The 27,186-nt window shown below is 38.8% G+C and overlaps 1 protein-coding gene across 4 annotated transcripts in view; it reads right to left on the minus strand.

The window, feature by feature from the left end:
* Positions 1–27,186, minus strand: part of LOC114245205 (angiotensin-converting enzyme) — a 78,571-nt gene that overhangs the window by 7,841 nt on the left and 43,544 nt on the right. For 2 of the 4 annotated variants that reach the window (XM_089729910.1, XM_089729909.1), the window contains exons 1-6: positions 19,526–19,691; positions 7,342–7,563; positions 4,822–5,077; positions 3,887–4,030; positions 2,251–2,442; positions 1,555–1,822 (exon numbers count right to left, since the gene is read on the minus strand). In XM_089729910.1, coding sequence (XP_089586036.1) covers positions 1,555–1,822; positions 2,251–2,442; positions 3,887–4,030; positions 4,822–5,077; positions 7,342–7,560 — 1,079 coding nt within the window. In that variant the 5' untranslated portion in view covers positions 7,561–7,563; positions 19,526–19,691. Of the gene's footprint in view, positions 1–1,554; positions 1,823–2,250; positions 2,443–3,886; positions 4,031–4,821; positions 5,078–7,341; positions 7,564–19,525; positions 19,692–27,186 lie in introns of those variants that run through there. The other 2 variants (XM_028177284.2, XM_089729908.1) reach the window with 1 other exon arrangement.

Raw genomic sequence — 27,186 nt, forward strand, 5'->3', positions numbered from 1 at the left:
AATTTCCACAATGCCCTTCATGAAGCAAAGGATCGCGGCAGATGGAGGGATGTCGTACGGGAGAAACTGATGCAGCGGGGGAGTCTCGACCCTCAGTAATGAGGAAAACGACGCGAGGAGGACTGTACCTTGAGGACTTAGACAAGATTTCTCCAATTACTTAGTGGTATTGACATTGAACTGCCCATGGGTTCTGGTACCGCTTGACAACTGTGCCACTAGTTCATTCACTTGTTTACATTATACTAGGCTGCACTAAAAGTATCGGGAATGGAATATTTCCACTGTTCCTGTCATATTAAAAGCTTTTTAATTGAAAACTCCTTGGTTTTTAAAATCGAATACCATTTATTTATTTAAAAAAAGATTCTCGGTCTTGTCACGAGGTTTTGTCAAACTTGTTTAGTCGTTGAGAAAATGGAATTAACTCGAGAAAATTCAAGAGCGATGATTTATTATGACTTTCGAAGTGGTTTAACACAAAAACAGTGTGTTGACGGGATGATTTCTGCATTTGGTGATGAAGCCCCATCCAAAACCACAATTTATCGCTGGTTTGCTGAGTTTCAACGTGGACGTGTCAAGCTCAGTGATGATCCCCGTCAAGGTCGTCCAAAAACTGCAGTCACCCAAGAAAACGTTAATGCTGTGCGTAAGCTGATTGAGGAAGATCGACATGTGACATACCGCGAAATTCAGGCAACTTTAGACATTGGCATGAGTCAAATACAAATAATCTTGCATGAACAATTAAGTGTAAAAAAGTTGTTTTCCCGATGGATACCGCATTCGCTCTGTGAAGAGCAAAAAGCGGCTCGCGTTACTTGGTGCGTCAGAACTCTCGAAAGATTCCACGCAGGATCCTCAAATGCTGTATACAACATTGTATCAGGTGACGAATCCTGGATATACGCGTACGAACCCGAAACAAAAAACCAGTCACGAGTTTGGGTGTTCGAAAATGAGTTAAAGCCAACAAAAATTGTTCGTTCACGGAGTGTTGCAAAAAAATGGTGGCCACGTTTGTCTCCAAAACCGGCCATGTTACGACTATTCCTCTTGAGGGACAAAGAACGGTTAATGCAGAATGGTATGCTAGCATTTGTTTGCCACAGGTCGTTTCTCTACTCCGTAAAGAGAACTGCAACCGCCGCATCATCCTCCATCACGACAATGCGAGTTCTCACACCGCGCACAGAACAAAAGAGTTTTTAGAGCAAGAAAACATAGAATTATTAGACCATCCACCGTATAGCCCCAACCTAAGCCCTAATGATTTCTATACTTTCCCTAAAATAAAGAATAAATTGCGTGGACAGAGATTTTCATCACCTGAAGAAGCTGTGGACGCCTACAAAACGTCCATTTTGGAGACCCCAACTTCCGAATGGAATGGTTGCTTCAATGATTGGTTCCATCGTATGGAAAAATGTGTCAAATTTCGCGGAGAATACATCGAAAAGTAATAAATACATTTTTAAATAGTAATGTTGTGTCACTTCGTTAATTCCCATTTTCAGTGCCGCCCTCGTATAAAATATATCAATAAATTACCTAAAATCTTCGCCATCAAAGAAGTCCCAGGCGGAGGCGTGACAAACGATTTCTCTATCCGTCGGCTTCTCTATTATAGAGTTCTTCCAGAACTTCTCGGGCATAGCGGTCAAGTTCAACGACCTAAAGAATTCGTCTGACATTTGAAACATCTTCATCGGAGTGTAGTTCTGGTCTCTCATCGCTTGTGTGACGTCGATCTCCTTCTTGTCCGGATAAGGACGAGTGAAGGATTCGATGTTGTTCCACGTCTGGGCCCACATGTTGCCTGGAATTACAAAAAATACACACACGTTATTTGAGCTGGCTGTATAAAGAACGAACCCTGTGCCTTCATATCCAAAGATTTAAAAGTAAGTACTTGTCGTGACTTATATACTCGTTCATCAAAATCAAACCCGCAAAATTATAATTTGCGTAATTACTGGTGGTAGGACCTCTTGTGAGTCCGCACGGGTAGGTACCACCGCCCTGCCTATTTCTGCCGTGAAGCTGTAATGCGTTTCAGTTTGAAGGTGGGGCACCCGTTGTAATTATGCTTGAGACCTTAGAACTTATATCTCAAGGTGAGTGGCGCATTTACGTTGTAGATGTCTATTGGCTCCAGTAACCACTTTACACCAGGTGGGCTGTGAGCTCGTCCACTCATCTAAGCAATAAAAAAAAGAAAAATTATTTATTAAGTATCTGCGTTACCCAGTAAATGCGCCGGTATCGGTCCTCTGGCGGACACGATCTTGTCTCCGTACTTGTCCCGCAGCCTCTTCCTGACGTAGGCGTGCAGCTGCTGGTACAGAGGCTTCACGTCCTCCCACAGCTTCGCCAGCTGCTCCTCGAAGTCCGGTACTTCGTATTCTGATTGCCACCATTCGGCTACGTTATCGAAGCCTGTAAGGGAGTTTGAAGAAATCGATTGTAATGGTGGTATATATACGCTCCGTATTGTAATCCTGGACGGGCAAACAGTCCACCTGGTGAGTGATTATCGTCGCCCATGGACGTCAGCAATGCCAGGGGCAGGGACAAAGCGCTGCCTACCGACATGACTTTTTTTTTCGGGAGGGGGCCGAGCCTCATGTGAGGCTTACGCGCTTAGGCGGCGCGCGGGGTATGTAGGACTTGACGGTCTGCAGATGTTCAGAACAGACCGCGGGTCTAAGGATGTTTTAGGGTACTACCCACCAAACGACTCCCCTTGCACTCTCTCACCCGACGTCCGATCTCCACCTGGGGTCAGAACCCAGTCAGAGTAGGGGGGTTCCCGCGGTCAACACTACAACCAGACTCGCGGCCTGCAGTCGTGAAGCCACTCTCTAGGTTTAGAGACTACGAGAACCGTTTTAAAATACAATTGAAACTTCGACTGCATGTAGCTACAGCATGTAGTAGTGACCACTCTAGGCCAGTAAGGCAATAAATTAATTCACCCATCAAAGCCAAATATCTATATATGACGTATCCTGTTTTTAACTATCGCTACAGAGTTTTTCAGTGAGCAGTCTGATTTACTGAGTTCCATAATTCAGCGCCATGATCACGGGTAGGCAGAATATTGCGGATCTCCTATCCAGTATCAGAAAAACTCAATCATGGCAAAAACGGTGCTATGGCGTAATGTAAGTCCGCACGGATAACACCTCTCTATTACCACCCTCAATCACGTCTAACAGCTTCAGCAGAGCTGTTTCCCAAACTATAAAAAGTACAATTCTAATCCCACACGAGTGGGCATAACCATGCTTTGTTTACATAGTCCGAGTTAGAACGAGAGAACTATTAAGTCTTTCGTCCTCATATCTCAAGAGGGGGGTGGTAAGAATCTGCCTGCCTATACACAAAAGATTAATATCTATATATTAATACGAGAAGCAAAAACTTTGTACCCGTTTTTACGAAAATTACGCGGACGGAGGAGTATGAAATCCTCCACACTTATAGAGAAAATAGAGAAGGAGTGCAGAAAGTTAAATTTTTTTTAAAATTAGGCATTAAAGTACTTTAAAACAATTAAAAAACAATATTACACACACTACCATGTATTTCACACACACACGCAAGCATACTATTTGTTTATTGTCAAAATTTTCTTATTGCTTTATAGTCTGTGGTCAAATTGAGAATAGTTTAAATATTGTTTGTCTTTATTAATATTTGTCTAAATGTAGTCTTGGCGAAATCTGTGATTATATAATAGAAGTATAATATTCTTTGACAATAGAATCATAATAGTACATAAACTTATAATTTCAATTCTTTATAGTCGAATTTCGACTACCGGGCGATCACTAGTCAGTATAAATAAATGGCTGGAGTAGGGTCTCTGAAATCTCACCATTAAGCTTGGCAGCCTCGTTGTAAAGGTTCACGTAGTCGGTGAAGTTCTTCTTCGCTGTCGCGCCGGCCGCGTTGTGCCACTCCACCCAGGCATGCTTCAACTCCTCAGGGTCTTGGCTCGTGGAGAATATTTCAGTTATCTCTGTGAACAATCGTAAAAAATCAACGTGTCGAATTTCAAACGCAATTCTTTTATTTGTTATTTGGGTGACGAGCTCACGGCCCATCTGGTGTTAAGTGATTACCGGAGCCCATAGACATCTACAACGTAAATGCCGCAACATACTTCGAGACGTAAGTTCTAAGGTCTCCGTTTTTTGCACTCTCACCATTATTATTATTTTAGAACTACTGGTGGTTGGATTTGTATAAGAGGGGCAGACAGCCCACTTTACATTAAATAACTATCGGAGTCTAAAAACATGACAACGTGAATCTCGCTAACACCCTTTGATACATACGACTGTATAGTATAACGGCTGTGCCAATTTTGAAGCCGAAACGCATTACTGCCTCACGGCAGAAATAGGCAGGGCGGTGGTACCTACCTATGCGGACTCACAAGACATCCTACCACCAGTAAGAACCTGTTCATCACACAATGTTTACCTGATTCGGGAATCGAGGCCACCCAACTCGTCACAACAGTCAAAACCTACTACTAACAATTACTGGTGGTAGGACGTCTTGTGAGTCCGCACGGGTAGGTACCACCACCCCGCCTATTTCTGCCGTGAAGCAGTAATGCGTTTCGGTTTGAAGGGAGAGGCAGCCGTTGTAACTATTATTTGAGACCTTAGAACTTATATCTCAAAGTGGGTGGCGCATTTACTTTGTAGATGTCTATGGGCTCCAGTAACCACTTAACACCAGGTGGTCTGTGAGCTCGTCCACCGATCCAAGCAATAAAAATAAAAAAACAAGTTTACTCACCAGGTTCCAAAGATAGATCGCATTTACTTTCATTCTTGTACGAGCAGATCTTCGCGGTGGCGTAGTTCGATTCCATTCCCGATACAGTTCTCATCAAAGCTTGGAATTTGTCGTCAGGCAGAGCCGCAACGCCCAGCTGACTGTATTTCTTGAACATTCTACGCAACGTGAAATCCTGGAAGTCCTGCCACCCGTACATCTTGGTCTCCTCCCAGGCTGCTTTCTCTTGACGCGAGAGCTCCAGGTGAGTTTGTATCTGAAATTTAGAGTAGTAACCCAAATAATTAACATTACCTTTTTATATAAAAAAAATTATGAAACTCTATAAATAATTTGTGAAAGTAGATTTAAACATATATACATATTATGTATATGCTACATATATGCTGTCGTTACCGCGTCAATTCCCCAGCTACAAAAAGCTCTTTCGAGCCGAAATGATGACGTCAAACTCATGTCCGGACAGAATGTTTTTTTTTTCTTTTTTATTGCTTAGTTGGATGGACGAGTTCACAGCCGACCTGATATTAAGTGGTTTATGGAGCCCATAGACATCTACGACCTTGTAGGGTTAGTGCCACCACCCTACCCGTTTCTGCCGTGAAACAGCAATGCTTAAAGAGTAAGGGACCAGTGTATTGTAAAAACGGAGACTTAGAAGTCGGGTCTCAAGATGGATGGTGGCATTTACGTTGTTAATGTTTATGGGCTCCGGTGACTATTTAACAGCAGATGAACCGTGAGCTCGTCCATCCATATCTATTATGAGTCGTCTATTATCAAAGGTGGCAATCTGTGCATTTGGACAAAAAGAATTTATTGATACAGATTGATTTGAATATAATCGTCTCCTTCAAAGAATACGGTTCAAAACCTGCATTAAATAAAGGTTAATAGTTAACCTGTTATTTATCTAAGATGTCGTTCCGAAGAGTTTTGTGACTGCCAATGGAATACAAAGTCAATAATTCGTTTTTCTGATTTACCAATCATTGTCCAAAAGTCAGATTGCCGGCTTTGATAATAGTCGACTCATATATAAAAATGAATTGCTGTTCGTTAGTCTCGCTAAAACTCGAGAACGGCTGGACCGATTTGGCTAATTTTGGTCTTGAATTATTTGTGGAAGTCCAGAGATGGTTTAAAAGGTAGATTAATATGAAAATGCTCGGAATTAAATAAAAATAACAACTTTGTTTTTCCTTTGATGTGTCCCCCGTCGGAGTGATTCCTTTTGTTTGTTTTATGTTTATTTTCTACAAAAGTTTAGGTATTTTATTTATCGATTGAGGCACTACGAAGTCTGCCAGGCCAGCTAGTTAGTAATAAAAAATATTAAATGAAAATAGTAAAAATAGTAATACTGCAAAAAGTTTTGCAAAGGTCTTTCATTTTGCATTTATCAACACACCGACGAAGTTATAGGATCAAGCGACGTTTTGTAGGTTATTTTCAGATATAATGACACTCGCAAACCTATTATCTTGATCATTACCGAGACGTATTAAAATGCGGTGCTTACGATCACGACATTAAGACTATAATCTAACACGCAATCACGAATTCTAATGTCTGTACAAAAGTGGTCACAGCGTGTGCTACTTGCCTCTGAATCAAGTGGTAGTCAATGCAATACTAGACAATCACTTTATTATCTTTATGTTAGGCAAAAGGTGGTTTAACTAATGATAACCAGACCGGAATACGTGTCTAAGCAACGCAATGTAGGTTTAGAACTGCCTTGTAAGTTATACGACCCACCTGAAGGTCAGTATCGCTATTCACGTCAATAATAGGAGAGGCACAGAGAGGTTGGTAGGTCTCCTTTGAAGGCACTCGGGCAGCTGTTAGCAAATCCCACCCCTCTTGGCTGAGCTTTTGCTCGCTCACCTGTCCTGTTGAAACTGGAAAGGCCTCCGGGCCACCAGTAATCCTTCAATACTAAAAAAAACCTTTACTTTTTGGGACTTTACTAGTGTTTTCATAGCTCGTTTGAAATAGGACTTCTTCTCCGGTGAGTCCTTTAAAGGTCGAGGTTTGAGGTTTGTGTGAATAATATCATGATAAATGAATTTCCGTTAAAAGAATTTGCCCATATTTTTGATTGAAATCGACCCCTTTTGGTCTACAATTCGCTGGATGGGTTTTAAATTGGATTTAAAATAATGTTACGCTGAGTAACGCCATCTAACGCCAAATAGTCGAAAGAATATCGAAGGACCTAGAAGCACATAGTACGCCCGAGAAGTACAACGCCATCTATTGACAGATATCGGAAACTACGACTAGAGATGTGTGGAATATTCTCGAAAATTCTAGGGATGAGGTATCGGCTATAAAAGCGTTGTAAAGATGGCACGTAGTCAATTAGTAATCGGAACTATTTGAAGCGAAACAGCGAACGGATCACTTAAGCGAAGCGGAAGAAGCGAATTGAGAGTTTTAAAGTGTTTGTGAAGAGTGTTTAAATGTTTTATTTATCCCGAGCCCCAGCGCATAACAATAATGAAAATGACGTACCGACTTCTCTTCGTTCTCCTTCGTGATATTCGAGGTGTACTCCCATTCGGCTAAGCTGGCCCTATTCTTCCTGAGGCCGGTCGCTTTGTCCAGATGCAGCATGTACTCCCGCGCCTCATGCTCTCGCGCCTCCAGGTCCGGGTCCCGTCCCTGCGTGGCCACGATGAACACGGCAACGATCGCCGCGATCAAAACCGCACCGCCCCCCACTTTCAGCATCGTCTGTTGAAAAAAAAAAAATTACTGTGAGTCCGCGCGGGTAGGTATCACCAACCTGCCTATTTCGGCCGTGAAGCAGTAATGCGTTTCGGTTTGAAGAGTGGGGCAGCCGTTGTAACTATACTGAGACCTTAGAACTTATATCATAAGGTGGGTGGCGGCATTTACGTAGATTTCTATGGGCTCAGGTAACCACTTAACACCAGGTGGGCCGTGAGCTTGGCCACCCATCTATGCAATAAATAAAAAATTAAAAAAATATCAATCACGCACGTAGCTAGAATAGACTGCCCAAGACCGATTTAAATGGAAGGATTTGATTCGAACCCTACAACCCAGCAGAGGGTAATAGGAAAGAAAGAAGAAAAAGAATCACGCAAATTCATCTGGTACCAAATTAGGATTCCCTGTGCTATGGGTACCAGATACGGACTGACATGCTTATTATATACGGTAGGCAGCGGCTTGGCTCTGACCCTAACATTGCTGAAGTCCATGGGCGACAGTAACCACTCACCATCAGGTGGGCCGTACGCTCGTCAGCGTACAAGGGCAAGAAAAATACGTTTAAATATATACTTAAACTAGCTGTACTCGTCCGCTTCGCTGGGCATTTAAAATTAACATTATTATTTCTCACCCCCACAAAGATTCTCATGATTAACACCCCGGCAACTGGTGTGGGCAGTCCAACACTCATTTAAATATTAGCCTATCCATTAAGTACATGTATTTTCTTTTTGGATACCAAGTTTCAAGTCAATCGGATGCATGGTTCAGTAGTTATAACGGAACATCCGTAAAAACCACTGTAGATTTAATATATTAGTATAGATGTATAACTTAACTTGCCACCTTTATACCGGGCGTCTTACCGGTTAACGATTCGCAAAATCCTGTGTATACAAGGGTATGTACAAACCAAAAGGTAAGCAGTATATATTTAATTACCTTTTTCTGATTAAAAAATTCTAACGCTAACTAATACCATAGACGAGGTTTGTTGAAACCAACCGAGCGCAGTCACTCGCGACGGAGTGAAGGACAAAATCAACATGATAATATGTCCTCTTAAACTATAGCATCTGATGATTTACAATTATTATTATTATTGCCCTTATAGGCAGACGAGCACACGGCCTACCTGATGATGAATGGTTATCGTCGCCCATGGGACTTCAGCAATGCCGGGAGCAGAGCCAAGCCGCTGCCTACCGCTTAATACTCTCCACAAGCCTCGTTTGAAGAAGGACATGTCATAGCGCTCGGGAAACACCGTGGAGAGGAACTCATTCCATAGCCGGATGGTACGTGGCAAAAAAGACCTCTCGAAACGCACTGTGGATTAACACTATAGAACTATTAAAATCGTATTTTTCAATAGCTTTTTGGAGCAATCACTTTTTTCCTAAATGTTGTCTTCTTTTAAATATGGCACTGGTGGTAACCGATGTTGTGAGCATGGACGGGTGCCAACATACAGAGTATTCCTACCGCGATGTGGCAGTGCTGATCCGTAGGACCAGACAGCCTTTTCACAATATAAGGGAGCTTTCCACCTCATTTCCCGAGATAGGTAGCGGTTTCATTTTATCTATCTACCTAGAGGGGCTATTGTGGCTTTATCTTGATAGATAGGTATAGGAACTCACCGGGCTCAGCCTGATAGAGCAGTAGGCAACCCGCCCCCTCACCCCTGTCGCCACCTAAGGCGCGGCCAATTTTTTTTTCCTACCTAAGCTAATAACCTTGAGAGGCTATTTCAGCGTAGCCTTAACTAGTAGTTGAGCTCACGGGGCTCAAACCTGACGAAATTGCTAGCATTGGCCCTAGCAAAAGCAGTGTTTCGCTAAATCTAGCACCTAATCGGAATGCTGACCCACTGAGAAGATTCGGCTAGAAATTTGAACTGAGTTTCCTTGGTGGGTTAATGGGTAACGGAATTCACTCAGTGAGCTCCTGTGACTTATTACTACCAAACTACCCATCTGGAGTTATAAACAAAAGAGGTTTTCATTCGTTTACGACCCCTACTCTTCAAAATATTTCCTCCCTCTCATTAAACATGCTTCGATTAGTATTTATCTCATTTTCAATGAACAACAAAGACAACATAAATTTCAACAAATAGAAATTCGTATTTCCGTATTATCCGTAAATTCCATATTTTACGTATGTGCTCGTATAACGGACATGAGCACGTATGCACGACAGTATATAGGTATTTCGCGTTTTGTAATAAATAATAGTAATAAATAACTGTGAAGAAATCACGTACGGTCGTCCGGCCCCAAATTAGGATTCTCTGGTACCAGAGACAGAGATACATTCAAATATTTAAGAGTGTATACATAACATATAGATAACTAGCTTTTGCCCGCGACTTCGTCCGCGTGGAATAGTTCACAAATAATGCTTTATTTTAGAAAAAATATGGTTAGCATAAAAAACGTTATAGTTAGTCAACTTTAACATATAGACATATGCTGTCGCGGATTTTTTTTTAGATCTTTTAAAGGGGAACAATTCTGTCATACATTATTTTAGCGAAACTTTAATCGTATCTGCAGCGCACGCAGCGGAAGCTCTCAAAAGGGAAAAAAACCCGATTTTGAAACATTCTTTATTGGTGCTCCGCTTGTATTGGTCTTAGCGTGATGTTATATAGCCTATAGCCTTCCTCAATAAATGGGCTATCTAACACTGAAAGATTTTTTTCAAATCGAACCAGTAGTTCCTGAGATTAGCGCGTTCAAACAAACAAACTCTTCATCTTTATAATATTAGTATAGATAAACACCCAGACGAAGATCAAACAAACCTGGTAATCACATAATGTTTGATCGATATGGGAACTACTGCACTACCTAGTCAATCGTATTGTTATTATATTGTTTTAAACTTAAACTACCCTTTATTTTCGTCTTTTTTTAAAATCATCATTACATTATTATATTTCCGTCATGTCCGTGACCACGAAAACTGTAAAGTATTCCTAACGTCGAACATATAATAATATAATGACGATAAAAAGATCTAGATTAAACCGTAAAATTTGTTTTAAATATGTTTCATGTCTCGAGAAAACCGAAGAAAATGATATTGTTATGTTGTAGCATATATTGTTTTGTTCTAAAAACAGAAGATGTTTCTGAATTTTTCACCGTGAACAATTGTAAATATTTTTTTGACTTGTCGCGTAATTATGTTTACAGACTTTATGCTACTAAGCAATTAGCTCTGTATATATTAACGGTCTTATTACAAAAAAGTTAGACGCTCCTTGAAGACGCAACCGGCATCTCGTTTTTACCATCGCACCGCCCGCCACCGGAGTAGAGTTCATCCATACTACCTGGAGCCACTGCGGTCATCCACAGTGCGTTTCCAGAGGTCTTTTTTGCCACGTACCATCCGGCTATGGAATGAGCTCCCCTCCACGGTGTTTCCCGAGCGCTATGACATGTCCTTCTTCAAACGAGGCTTGTGGAGAGTATTAAGCGGTAGGCAGCGGCTTGGCTCTGCCCCTGGCGTTGCTGAAGTCCATGGGCGACGGTAACCAATCACCATCAGGTGGACCGTATGCTCGTCTACCTACAAGGGCAATAAAAAAAAAAACGCGTTTAAAAATACCCGAATCGATGATGGGAAGTAGTTTCAAAACCGTAACGAATTAGACGAAGGAGGGTTATGAATTAAATATCACATACACGCACGTAACACCTATACTGTGTTTGTGGGTCACAGATATAAAAACCATTTTTTTCACCTACCTTTTACTGGTAGTAGGACTTCTTGTCTTGTCTATGTCCGCACGGGTAGGTACTACCACCCTGCCTATTTCTGCCGTGAAGCCGGTTTGAAGGGTGGGGGCAGCCGTTGTAACTATACTGAGACCTTAGAACTTATACCTCAAGGCGGGTGGCGCATTTAGGTTGTAGATGATATATATCTAATATTTTTTTATTGCTTAAATGGGTGGACGAGCTCACAGTCCACCTGGTATTAAGTGGTTACTTAAGCATTATTTATGCAATACAGAAAAATCTACTTATTTGCTAGTAGCCTAGGAGGTTATTTCAGCTGCGCCTTAGCCAAAGCAGGGTTTCGCAGAATCTACCACCGGATCGGAATCGCGACCCACTGAGAAGATCCGGCGAGAAACTCAGCAGGGATAAAAACATTGTACTCGTAATGCGTTATTATATTTTGCTAACATGCTTGCCAATGTTCAAGTCAGTCAAGATTTCGGACTGCTTGATGCTAATGATGATTGCTGCCATTCACTTAGACGCATAGATAGAGGCAGACAGTGTCTGACTGTACCCCTGGCATTGCTGGAGTCAATGAGCGACAGTAATCACTTATTATCAGGTGAGTCGTATGCTCCTTCTATCTTCTACCTACAAGACACTATAAAAACACCTCACTCAAAATACACCTCTTAAGCTTAATGTTACAGGATATTAGTAACGCATTGCTCTAAAAGTGCAATTAAATAATTTGATCAAAACTGCTCTTGATTAGTTCTGTGACATGTCTCATTGGTGGACAAGAAACCTTATTGTTAATGTAATCTGAAGATTTGAAAACAAATGATACAAACAATAGTTTGAAATGTAACGCTCAAGACGTGATTTTAAAATAAATGGTTTTGAAGTTAATACGTTAGTTTTTTTTTGGTTATTATTTTATATAGCGACCCGCCCTCGCTTCGCTTCGGAAACATTAAAACACACATGAAACCAAAAAATAAAAATAAAAAAAAAATAAAAAAAAGTAGCCTATGTTCATCAGGGACAATGTCGGCTTTTAATGGAAAAAGAATTTCTCAAATCGGTCCAGTAGTTTCGGAGCCTATTCGAAACAAACAAACAAACAAATCTTTCCTCTTTATAATATTAAGTATAAGTATAAGTATATATAGATTTGTAAGTACCACAAGTTTGAAGGCGAGGTAAGCCACGAATTTATAAGTGGTGGCTTTTCAGTTTTTCAGACTTGGTAGGGCATTCTAATTCAAATTATTTCAGATGATATTTGTCATAGATCAAACGGAGAAATGTGCTTCGAACGATCGAAGTCTTGAGAGTATTTATTTTGAATCTTGAACATTTTTTTTTTAATTGACTAGACATGATGCATCAGCCGATCAGCGTTAGAGGTGTCCTTCAGCAATGAAGATACCAATTATGGAGAGAGAGTCAGTTAGCAGAACTCAACGACCTGCTGATATAAATAGGCTACTGAAGTTCACAGACATTACAAGGCGAATACATCCAGGCACCTTTACACATCATCATTCTCCTGCGCTTCTCCCAGTCACCTGGGTTCGGCGCAACATGTTTTCTCCTTCCATACTCCTCTATCATACACCATTTCTTCGCTCACTCCCCTCTTATACATACAATTCATCCATTTATTCTTAGGTCTACCCCTTCCTCTATATCCTTCCACATTCATAGTTAACACTCTCTTACCAACCTCATTTTCATTTCATCTCATCACATGTCCATACCATACCAGACTTCTCAGCTTCTCTGTCACAGGTGCCACTTTCAGACTTCCTCTAAAATATTCATTCCGTATTCTATCCATTATCGCAACATTGACATCTCTGCTGCGTGCAAACCAGGCACCTTTAGACATTGAATTAAATTTTCAACTATGTTGTATAGCGCCTATTATATATAACCTTCGAACGATGACATGACGGGTCCACTCGTGTAGGCTTGCGATGCTCTACAAGCCAAATTAAGGAGAGAAGATTTTACCTATCCTTTCTTGGAGCGATGAAATGTAAAATTTATTAAAATGATTGTAACATAGATTGAGAAATCTACAAGAAAGCTATTGAAAAATTATAGTAATTAATATGTAGACTTTATAGTTAATACTTCATCATTATATACGTACAAACAATACCATATAATAATCAAATGACAGATTTATACATATCACAAGCAATCCAATTCTTGTTTTGATATTCATTATCAATGCCAGGTATATAATATAATCTTAAGTACAACCCCCTGATAAAATTTTCTCTGACATAAAAAATCTTCATTTCCACTGCTGGTTTTCATTTCTTATTAAACAAATAAATGGTACTTTCTCTTCTAGTATAAACAATGAAATATAATAAATTATAAACAAAAGATTCAACTGACCAACCCATTTCAATGGGGTTAAAAACCTTCGGAATGCAACCAAGTGTCATTGACCTCCAACCGGTATCCACATGCACTCTGTGGCGTCTACAAAAAAACCTCATCGTTCGGATAGACGCAAAAAGCTCACAGAAGTACCTAGGTACAGTCGATAGCAGCGGTTTTGTAATTTAAAAAAATAGAGCTAAAGTCCCTGTCGGATAAAACTGGACGAAATGTTCCATACTGAAGACGAAATTCTCAACGTGATCTCATTCAATGCGATTTTATTTAAAAAGCATATTTTCTTATCTACGACCTTTTTTTAAGCACGCAACTATATCTTGTGGTATTTATAATAATATGTTCAGAAATTTCTAAGTGAGTTATTTTATATTGATGATAACTATTGTTAGCTTGACTCTATAAACATAATTTTCGCCGACTTCAAGACTTCTGATTGAGTATACAATTTGCAAGGACGCGTCAAGGACCGATGCTAATACGATAATTTTGTAATTTTCCGCTAATATCCTGACCAGCGTGGACATGATAAAAAAGTATGAAATTATTTTAAGGTAGGTTTGCTATTTCAATGTATATTTTTTAAAACTACTACATTATTATTATTAATGATGAACTGATGTGGAAACTGAACATTTTCAAGACGCTTTTAATTTCATATAGTTTCATTCCTCAGTATCGTTTATGAAATATGGTACCTCTGTTTGCCAAAAGATGATATATACAGGACCTGATACAAAGATTGGGAGTTTTTTTTCAATTTACGGTAAGGGTTCTATTATAACCCTTATGTCTAAGTACTTATGGTGCATTTAGCTCATTATATTTTCCAATTTTTAAAATCAGTCAATATTTAGACCGTGTGCAGCACGGTTCTCCAATTTGGAAATTCGGGAGTCAGCAGTGCAATAATTTAAATGTAATTTAAATAATTTTAATAACAGTAGTGAAGTGTGTCAGTAGTTATTTTTTTAATAATTAAAGTGTTGGCAACCCTATACAAAAAAAACAGTCGAATTGTTTTTTTTTTGGTTGCTGACAGGATCATCGCTCATTTCTTGGAAACAATATTTTTAGAGAAATGATTTAACATATTAAGTAAAATAAGATTTGAATCACGACTATGCTCATGCTTCCTTGAATGAGTTCTAAGAACTCACCAACCTAAGATACGTTCACTGCGAACTTTGATGATGTACGTAAAATATCGGCTGGTAAAAACATTTTTCCTACCTAAGCTGATGATAGCCTTGAGAGGCTATTTCAGCGTAACCTTAACTAGTAGGTGAGCTCGCGGGGCTCAATACTGACCATGTTGCTAACACGAACCCTAGCAAGAGTCGTGCTTCGCAGAATCTACTACCGGATCGGAAACGCGACCCACTGAGAAGATCCGGCGAGAAACTCAGTGAGCTGTGTCTGTGGGTTAATTTACTCGTCGAGCCTTTCGTCGCAAACGACGGGTTCGACGAGAACGATGACCGGTGCTTGAGGTACCTAAAAGCACCGATAAAAACAACGAAATATCTATGTATATAGAAAAAATCTGTCCATATCTCCCTCGCAGACATCACGTGTTCCAGTTCGAAAAAGCTTTAACTACATACCAACAGAAGGACTTAATAAACATTTAATTTATTAAACACTACGTAAACAAAACGAGATAAATGGAACAAAAACATGAAAAATTACGACAGAAGGTTATCAATCTGTAGACGATAATACAAATAATTCAAAAGATAAAATTAACAGTAGGCATTAAGTTTGACTTGTTATATAAAATAATATTATTAGGGCAAAATGTGATGGGTAAGAACCGTTAATATAAGTGACGTCACATTACCTCATTAGGTCTGTGAGTCTGGGCGATCCGACCAAGACTTAATTTATAAAGGAATATCTTTCGATCTCTAATTAATTTCATTAATGGCACTATAAATTTAGTTCCGCCTCTTATTACTTATAAAAACCGTGCTTCTGCTATAAAATTATAATTTATGACTTACAATCATCAAACGTTTTGTGATAAAAATGCAAATTATAATTATGTAGATTGGAAAAAAAAAAACGAAAGAAAAACGTTGCAATAAATCTACTAACATGCTTTTTTCTATCTTATACATCGATATGATTAAGGGACCTTTTTTGAATAAAGCGTTTTCTTCCGAGTTTATTCGGTGACTTATTTATCTTTTAGCTTACTGTAATAAATAATACGTAAACGAAAAATGATGGTCGCAACTGATTTAAAGCTATTTTATCACGCGTCAGTAAATCATATAAGTAGCTGAGTTGCAAAATTCGGGCCCGTTTTGCAATGCTAACGAAATTGATGTAGTAGGTATGAAAGAAAACGATTTTTGTACTGATGACGCTACGCTAGAAACCTGAATTACCCGAAATAAATGTATAAAATTTCAAGTGCCTTAAGTAATATTGTTATAAATTAAATAATCAATATTTTAAATTTTTGATCATTACAAAATCTTGCTTCGTACATATTCAATTTATTAGATTTAGAATAGATTAGAATCTATATATTAATACGTGAAGCAAAAACTCTGTAGTCTGTACCCCTTTTTACGAAAATTACGCGGACGGAGGAGTATGAAGTTTTCCACACTTATAGAGAATATAGAGGAGTGCGGAATGCTATTTTTTTTTTAAATATGCATTTATATAGATTAAATCACTTTAGTTATTGTTAAAGTCTGTGGTCTAATTAATTAATGTTGTATTATTTGTCTAAAGTGTAGTCATGGCGAAATTTGTCATTATAGAAGTCTATTATAGTCTTTGACAATAGAACCATAATAATATTCAAAGTTATAATTTCACTTAATTATAGTCGAAATTCGACTACTGGGAGACCACGTAGAGATACGTAATTGATTTTATTTACAGCGAATTTTTTTTTTATGAATCGTCTATTCTGACCTCTTTGATTTCCCAAATCGTCGCTGTCAAACCAAAATCTGCTGTGTCCAAAAACTCTATTTTGAATTAACGAGTAAAATCATTTTCGTATAATATTTTATATGAAAGTGATTTTTTAAGAACTATATCAAATGAAAGCTATAGATAAATATTAAAGCTATAGACACATGACAGTTTTTTTTTTACGGTAGATAGAGCCGTAAACTATACGAAAAGGTCAAAAAGTAAAAATCTCAAAAAGTGCACATAGCAGATTTTGGTTTGACAACCACGTTATGCAAATGCGTAATAACTACACAAATCTTTAACAGAGAGGGATACATTGGTCTAAGACATGAATTTCGCACAGACGTCTGAGAATAGTATAATAATTATCGTTTTTTATTTATTGCTTGGCTGGGTGGACGAGCTCACGGCCGGCCCGGTGTTAAGTGGTTCCCAGAGCCCATAGACACCTACGCCGTAAATGCCGCCACCCACCTTGAGATATGAGTTCTAAGGTCTCCGTTTTTACAGTACAACGGCTGCCCCACCCTTCAAACCGAAAGGCATTACAGCTTCACGGCAGAAATAGGCAGAGTGGTTGTACCTACCCCGTGCGGACTCACAAGAGCAGTAGGCAGCGGCTTCGCTCTGCCCCTGGCATAGCTGAAGTCCATGGGCGACAGTAACCACTGACCATCAGGTGGGCCGTATGCTCGTCTGCCTACAAGGGCAATAAAAAAAAAGAGGTCCTACCACAAGTAATTACGCAAATTATAATTTGGGTTTGATTTTTATTACACGATGTTATTCCTTCACCATAATAATAAAAACATATTGATAATAAAGGCGAGATTCAATTCAATTCTAGTAAATTCTAGAATTCGAACTCTCGTCTGCAAAAGGACGTATCTTCGTTACAGAGCAAGATTGTATTTAAGCTGGTTAGCGGAAACAATATATTTCGAAGCATACTGAGAATGAAGATATATAGATAGATTACTGACATACAAGGAAAATGTTTTTTTATTAAATTAGTATATTGTTTTTCCTGTTCTAGCTTTATTACTACGTATGCAAGATATACAAAAATTAGCAGGTCACAGAATGATTTCATCACACAAACGGAAAAGTAGCGTACGGTTAAGAAAAACGATTTGCTTTTATATTGAAACTTTATTGACTTGAATACGTAATGCAACAGCATATTTAAGGCTTAACGCGGACTACGCCAGACTTCAGCGCTAAAAAGCGACTAAATAGCACGTAAATAAAAAGCCAACGAGAAAAAAAAATACAAAGCTATAATTAAAAAAAGGCCTAAATAACAACTATTGTTGGTATTTCATGTTTAAATACAATTTTACTTTTTTTATTGATTATATGGGTGGACGAGCTCACAGCGAGGGTGTTAAGTGGTTACAGGAGCCCATAGACATCTACGACGTAAATGCGCCACCCACCTTGAGATATACGTTTGAAAGTCTCAAGTATAGTTTCAACGGCTGCCCCACTCTTGAAACCGAAACGCATTACTGCTTCACGGCAGAAATACGCGGGGTGGTGGTACCTACCCATGCGGACTCACAAGAGGTCCTACCACCAGTAAGTTACTACCAGTACTCACAATTGTATGAATGTGTCACAAGCTTTATTGCATCGAGGTAATCATCAACAGACAACCAAAACCATTAGTCGTATATGTATACAATATATAACTAGTTTTTCGCAAAAGTATAATGCAATTATACGATGATAATGACATTAGTCTAACCGAGTATTGATCAGGCGATTCGCGGGTTTGCGAGCCTGTCTTCCTACCACCACTTCGCTATCAACCGACCGCAGTAGTAATACTTAGCTTCCTAATTAATAAATAATCCACTAGATATGTAGTGGTAGATGTAGCAAGTCCGAATTGGAACTGCCGCCGTAGATATAAGCATGATCATTTCTAGCCCGATGTTTTTAGAATTCACGTATGGGATGGCCGTGGTACCAGCGTCCTGATTTCACGTCAATCTGGCCCGTGACAACAGATTGGAGCCGAAAATATTATTACATAATAAGAATTAAAAAAAAACACAATAATGACAAGAATTGATTATACAATTACAATAATCCCCCCATAACACCGTAGATTGGTTATAAGAAACGCGTTGTAAGGGATTTCTCGCATAACGCGTTATGTACAAAATATATAATACAATATAACCAATGTTTTTACAATAAAAAAACTAGGAACACAAATCATTAAAAAATTTCTCAGTAGAGAAATGTAACAGTAAAACTCCCGCGTTATACGGGGAATACCCGTGTTATGAGAGGTACTGACGTCGCGTAATATGAAAATGCGTCTTATAAGATTACTTTACTTATTAAAGTTTTACGTTTCAATCTTCAGTTTGTCTCAGACTTTTTCCGAACAATTTATAATATTCCATTGATTTCTTGGAATAAAACCGTAAAATTGTTTTTAATCAATTCAAATTTCGCTACGACGAGGCGACATTGACTCGAAGCCTGATTATTGACATTCCAATCATAGATATTACAGGAAAAAGTTTTTTTGTTTCAAGGAATGCAGTTATTCTTGAACGAGGTAAAGCGACTTCACTACGGATACACAGACACACATTCTACAATCAACATTTATAAAAATTCCAGTAATATAATACATACGAGATGCATAATGAAAGTAACATACCTATTTCACTATGTCGTTTGTCCAACACTCACGTTCTTATGATGACAAAACACAGAAAAACATCGGGATTAATATTTAAAAGAGAAATTAGCAATCCGATCCGTTTACGAGTCCAAGTCGAAAATAATTAAAACGACAATCATATTAACTTACAGATAAAACTTACTTGTATTAATTAGGCGTTGGACGAAAACTTCATTGATATTTTTTTTTGTTGGTTTGAATTCGCGATGTTCTGGTGTAATTAAAAATATACGCCAGCCTATTCGTGTACCGGCCAGTCGATGACTGACGACACGACGTGAATGGCCGGCGCTTGCATGCCGCCTCACTCACACAAACGTTGCACGTTTCGATGTATACAGAATTTGTCATAGATTTGACAGTGGTTTTTTTTTACGTTTGACAGATTATTGGTGACCCGGAAGCCTTTCCAGTTTTACCAGGGCAGGTGGGCGAGCTAGGGCTCAGTCAGGAGGGGTGGGATTTGCTAACAGCTACCCGAGCGCCTCCATAGAAGACCTAACAACTCAAGAGTAGCTGCTTCGCGAATGAATCTACTACCGGATCGGAATCGCGACCCGCTGAGAAGATCCGGCGAGAAACTCAGCGGGCTGATATTTAGGTTAGGAACGATGGGTCTGCTGCATTTAATTAAACTAAAAGTCCGATAATGCTTACGCTATTGTTCAGAAATCAGAAATCCGGAAGAGAAGTGGAAGGAGTATGATTGCACACACATAGAAATTTTAGTACCATTTGACGTACGTTTACCCTGTCAAACAAAACAGAACACTTATTTTCTTCGCGACAGTTCAAGGCAGAGCTAGATCACCACTAGAGCTCATGATTATGTTCAAAAATAGTGGAAATTTGTTAGATGAAAAATTAGCGTTTTTTTTTCGGTGCATCGACACTATCAACTAAAACCTGTGTGCTTAGTGCGAGTTTCTTAACGTTCTCGATAGCGTAAAAGTTAACTCATATTTGTATGGAATGGGATCGTTTGCGTACGTTTGCCGCTAGGGACGCTGTTACTGCATACAAAATTGAGTTAACTTTTACGCTATCGAGAACGTTAAGAAACTCGCACTAAGCACACTGTTTTATTCCATTACGATATTCCATTTTTTTATACCTATACGCGCAAACAACCTCACGATCCACCACGATCATGCTGTGATAACCGTAACTCGTAGGCAGAACCACTTGGTCGGTACCAGCGACGTCGAGAAATGAGGATGAAGTATCAGTTCTTTAGTATAACCCCCGGCCCAACATTCAAAGTTACCCTGCGAACTCACAATACGCCGAACCGCCGGTAATTCTGTAAAATATAAATGACCAAATTGAACCGAATCGAAACCTAGCAGAATAGACAGTCTACGTGATTATCTTTGACCGTGTGTTTACTTGTGTGTGGTGACAACACGACTTGCGGACTTGGCTGTCGTTGTAATGTCGCAGGAGCGTCGACGAGAAAAATGTTTTACAATTTGCGAAATTAGCGAACTTGAAAAATAAAAAATTCACGTGAAATTGAATTAGGAACATTGAATTCGGAATTTTACTTACTGATAAATGTTTTGTTTTATTTTCGGTGTTTATATACGTATTTTAAGTTAATGTGAAATATTGGCCAGTTCGAACGGGAACAAAATTAAATAGGTTCTACAACATTTAAGAGATGGCGGGACATCGTGAGACACATCAAGTCTGCCCCTTCCAACAGTACACGATCACGACTACTCTGTCAACAGTGACACGATTGAGAAGAAGACAATATTAGCATTTGTCATTAGATCAACGTCACGTCTGTGGGACGATACTGTTTTCATACAAATCAACTGAGAAATTCGCCTTAAGTTTTAGGTGGGCAGCGAAGTTGATGTTGTGAAGACTAAGCATGTCCATATTGATTAAATACCAGACGTAAAGCTTTTCCGGTTATAACTGACCAACAGTGACGCAATAATATGTTTATTTATAAAATTGATGGTCTCTGTCCGGATCTCCATGTACAAACTTATGAAGATTTTTGGTTGTAATTGTGCGTCGGATATTACCGTGTTTTAATTTATTTAGCTTTCATTCATATTTCAAAATGTCTACATTTTCGTTGCAGTTACGAGTGCACGATTTCAATTGCATACAAAAATTCTGACGTGAATACAAAATAAAATAATTTTAAAACACTTTTGCTCTCGACAGTATAGGAACAAGTTGCCGAGTTTGAGTCATCGCAGTTTACTTGCGTAGCTAAGGACCGGAGTCGTGCAACGGTACTTATGCATACAGCAAAAATTATACACGTGTACATGTTTATACGATAGAGGCAATTACGCCTTCGTAACAAGTGCGCTTCTCGTGTGAACTGAACACAGGTTAATAGGACTTTTTTTATTGCTACAAGTGGACAGACTGGCTCACAAGTGAAACCACTTTGGAACCTCATTCTGTTAGAAATATGGTATCAAAGGACTGTTACTTCGCAGCAGATATGAAGGCAATACAGGCAGCGCGGAAGGTGGTGGTAGCGTTCTCAGACACGTCCTACCACAAGTAAATAGTAGTTGGCGATCACATTCCGTTCGCAATACGCTGGTGACTTAATAAAAACGAATAACATTTGCATTCATTTATTTTTTAATGCTAAAGTGTGTGGACGAGCTCACAGCTACCTGGTATTAAGGGGTTACCAGAGCCCATAGACATTTATAACCTAATTTTTTTTTTTATTGCCCTTGTAGGCAGACGAGCATACGGCCCACCTGATGGTGAGTGGTTACCGTCGCCCATGGACTTCAGCAATGCCAGGGGCAGAGCCAAGCCGCTGCCTACCGCTTAATACTCTCCACAAGCCTCGTTTGAAGAAGGACATGTCATAGCGCTCGGGAAACACCGTGGAGGGGAGCTCATTCCATAGCCGGATGGTACGTGGCAAAAAAGATATCTGGAAACGCACTGTGGATGACCGCAGTGGCTTCAGGTGGTACCGCCACCTACCTTGAGATATGAGTTCTAAGGTTTCAGTTTTTACAGTACAACGGCTACCTCGCCCTTCAAACCGAAACGCATTACTGCTTCACGGCAGAAATAGGCAGGGCGGTGGTACCTACCAGTGCGGAGTCACAGGACGTCCTGCCACCAATAAAAGTTGTATCTATTAATATAACCGTAAGTACGTGTTTTATTATTACGAACTGGATGAGGAAGCCGAGGATCGTGCTCGGTGGCGAGCAATTGGAGGGGTCTATGTCCAGCAGTGGACTGCTGTAGGTTGATGATGATGATGATGATGACGTGTTTTAATACGTTTGTATTTTTCAAGGAACTTTAGATGAGTACTACAACCAGTGAGCTTAGTGCGAATTGTTTTTTTTTTTTTTTTATAACATCGAGAGTAAACGAGCAATACGGGTCACCTGATGGTAAGTGATTCATTAAGTATGTTTAACGTTCTCGATCGCGTAAACGTTAACGGCAAACGAAGGGAACCTGTTCTAACTCCATACAAATTTGAGTTTATTTATTTATTTAAGGACTACCAACAGTAAGACTTAAAATAACATTGACATGTATAGAGCAACTGATAACTGCAACTCTAATAATTAGAGGCAATCACAGCATGCATTACATTAATATATCAACAGAGATTTAAAAATAATAATAATAATAAAAAAACAGTTCTTCGTTTTTGGAAAATACACGCACACTTAAATTAGAACATCTTCAACAAAATAATAAGTTTCAGCTACACGGGGCGTGCGAGAGAAACGGATTTAGCAAAATCGTTTAAAATTTATTTTCGATCGCATAGTCAACATGGCGTCGTATTTATTCACAGAGGCCATTAAAACGTAATATGCGACTATTCTACGTGCTTTCGATAACAGTGCTGCCATAAATCACAAATTAATATTTAGCACAGTATTTTACACGTGATGTGAAATTGCACTTACCTCTTTGACAAATGAACGAGGAATGTGCTGGCGTTCGTAGCTGTAATTATTTAAGTGCCGACAGAATATTGATTTGAATAGTTTAATAGCTTTTCCTGTCCACGTACAGTGAAGAAAACAAACATTTTGTTGTTTAGGCATTAAAATTAAAATAGCTTAATAGGAATCGCGGACTAAGTTTGGTCCTTAAAAATGCATACCTACCTCTCTTTACCCCCCAGAATACTTACTACACTGTCTTATATCATGAAACGAGCAATTCTTGTGTATAAATATATAAGTATATATTTTATAATATGAATCTCGGAAACGGCTCCAACGATTTTCATAAAATTTAGTATACAGGGGATTTCGGGGGCGATAAATCGATCTAACTATTTTCAGAAAATGTTGTTTTATTCGTGTTTTCAATAATCAACTTTATTGATAATTTTGATTTTTTTCTTTAAATAACCAGTTCATATTTTTTTTATTATACTGTTGGTATGATCGAAAAATATTGTTCATATCTTATCATTTTATCAATATGTAATTCGTATTTAAATATAATTTCTAAAAAACACAATTTACCAAAAAAAAATTCCGAGCACAGCTCGGTCATTAACTAGTAATACTATATATACTAATGAAGTACTGTGAGGCACAGAATTGACGCAGGATGGATGAAATGGCGGCAGGTCACGGGCACCACGCGGCCACGTGTAGCTCACACATTTCTCTTCCCCTACAAGGGGAGAAGATATGAGTCGTCTATTATCAAAGGCGGCAATCTGTACATTTGGACAAAAAAATTTTATTGATATGTCAATACAGATTTATTTGAATATAATCGTCTCCTTCAAAGAATACGGTTCAAAACCTGCATTAAATAAAGGTTAATAGTTAACCTGTTATTTATCTAAGATGTCGTTCCGAAGAGTTTTGTGACTGCCAAAGGAATACAAAGTCAATAATTCGTTTTTCTGATTTACCAATCATTGTCCAAAAGTCACATTGCCGCCTTTGATAATAGTCGACTCATATATAAGACCTTAATAAGACCTGCAGTCTTGTATGGATCAGCTTGTTGCACCATTAAAGTGTTGGATGAAAGGAAATGGAATTGCATGTAGCAGAGATGCGAATGTTGCGATGGATGTGTGGAGTAACGGATGGATAGAATACGGAATGAATATATTAGAGGTAGCCTGGAAGTGGCAACTGTGACAGAGAAGTTGAGTAGCGCGCGTTTGGGATGCTATGGACATGTGATGAGACGAAATAAGATTAATAAGAAAGTTTTAACTATGAATGTGGAACGCTTTCGAGGAAGAAGCAAATCTAACAAAAAAAGGATATATTGCGTGAAACACGATATGTGTAAGAAAGGAGTGAGCGAAAAAATGATATATGATAGAGGAGTATGGAAAAAGAAAACTTGTTGCGCCGACCCCAGGTGATTGGGAGAAGAGCAGGGGAATGATGAATACTGTATGCTAAAGATTAATAATCACTTACAGTAGATATGTTTATATATATCAAATCATGTGAATTTATTTTCTCATTACCGTAAATTTTTTTCGAGTATTACTGTTTTAAAAATTCAGAGGAACCTTCAACAAAATTGACCACTTCATACCGTTTTCGATCAGCTAAACTAAAGACACAGACGAAGTTTAAGTTTGTCCAAATTAAAATACTATATGCACTAAAAACAATAATCGTGATATCGGTTGGCGTGATATTGAGTTATTGAGTTATTCATCTATTTGTCGCGCACGTACTTAATGTAAAAAGACTTATAATCGTATTATGGTTTTCTCATGGATACCATTATCAGAACCGGACTAAATGGAAATGGGACCACGCGGGAAGCGTCAGCTTTCTAATAAAAAAATAATCATCAAAATCGATTCACCCAGTCCAGAGTTATGAGGTGACAAACATAAAAAAAACATACAGTCGAATTGAGAACCTCCTCTTTTTTTTGAAGTCGGTTAAAAAAGATTCTGTTTCTTTGATTCTTAATTTTTATCAGTAATCACAAAGACCTACAAATTGAGCTTAAGCTACGGAATTTCCAACCTCAAAACTCTAAAGAAACCTTGACACAGAAAGTCCTTATGTAAACGTTTGTTATTACATTATTACGAAAGGCAGGAGAGTTTTTTTAACGAATTTACTTTCAGGACATGAACACCCGTGACCTCGACGTCAGTTGTAAATAAACGAATGTAGGTCTCTAGTATGGCTGGTATTGAGATTTTTAATGAGGTTTGCTTAAAAGCGTCGAATGATTAATTAGGAGTTTTGCGAGTTCTCACAGCTTACTAATACTTTTTTTTTTTAAGGGATTTTATGACCTGGTAACTAAGACCTTTAAGTCAGGTCTTATTTTAATTTATTTTCTTATTTTTATGAAAAATGATGAAATAAAATGAAGTTGATTAATTTGAGACATAAATCAACTGGGATGAAATCAAATGAAATGAGATGAGATGATATGGGATGAAATATAAATACATGCTATTATAAAGAATCCTGCTTGTATGAAACTACATATATGTTAATTTTAATTTGTGTGAAATGCTTAGTTTGGGTGTTGTTGAACGTATTTTTTTGATACGTCAACTTCATTTTGATGCGCAGTATGCTTAGTGCGAGTTTTTTAACGTTCTCGATAGCGTAAAAGTTAACTCAAATTTGTATGGAGTTGGAACGTTTGCGTACGTTTGACGCTAAGGACGCTGTTCCAACTGCATACAAATTTGAGTTACATTTGACCTTGATTCCGCTTGGGACCTACCCGTGCGGACTCACAAGGCGTCCTACCACCAGTAACAACCTCTACGAATTGCAATTGAATAACAAGATCTACAAATTATCTTCTATCGAGTGAATTTTTTTATTCGGTTTTTTTAACATAATTTAGAGAATTGGATGGTGATTTGAAACTTCTTCTTTAAGTTTCAATGTTGCCGCGTTAATGCTGTAAGGTTTCTTTTCCTACCTATGCTGATAGCCTTGAGAGGCTATTTCAGCTTCGCCCTAACATTTGTAGGTGAGCTCACGGGGCTCAAACCGGAGAGTTGCTAACACTGACCCTAGCAAGAGCAGTGCTTCGCAGAATCTACCACCGGATCGGAAACGCGACCCACTAAGCAGATCCGGCGAGAAACTCAGTGGGCTGTGTCTATGGGTTAATTCGCTCGTCGAGCCCTTCGTCGCAAGCGACGGGTTCGACGAGGACGGTGACCGCAGGTTATTTTGTCAATATTCTAAAGGTCAGAAATAATGTACTGACAATAAACCACACACAAGATTAGGTCGTAACAGTAGTTTTATTATGTCTACGACCTGCAAAAATCAAAGAAAATATTATGTCATCGATAAATTAACTTAATAATCCCGGGATACCGCTAGATCATCTCAAATTAAATCATCTCAGAGATAAATTTTAGCAACGCAATCTAAATATCTTACGTGTATATATAAAAATGAATCTGTGTAATGTATGTACGCGCATAACTTCAGAACGTTGGCAACAAATTGGATAATTCTTTTTTTATTACGGGTGGTAGGACCTCTTGTGAGTCCGCGCGGGTAGGTACCACCACCCCGCCTATTTCTGCCGTGAAGCAGCAATGCGTTTCGGTTTGAAGGGCGGGACAGCCGTTGTAACTATAGTGAGATCTTAGAACTTATATCTCAAGGTGGGTGGTGCATTTACGTTGTAGATGTCTATCGGCTTCAGTGACCACTTAACACCAGGTAGGCTGTGAGATCGTCCACCCAACTAAGCAAAAAAAAAATGTTGCGTTTATAATTGTGAGGAGAAGGTTCTTAAAAAAGAATATTGCTCGCAAAATTAAGAAAACTAGAGATC

Source organism: Bombyx mandarina, chromosome 09 (assembly GCF_030267445.1).
Source record: "Bombyx mandarina strain Sakado chromosome 09, ASM3026744v2".
In the NCBI taxonomy this organism is placed as follows: Eukaryota; Metazoa; Arthropoda; class Insecta; order Lepidoptera; family Bombycidae; genus Bombyx; species Bombyx mandarina.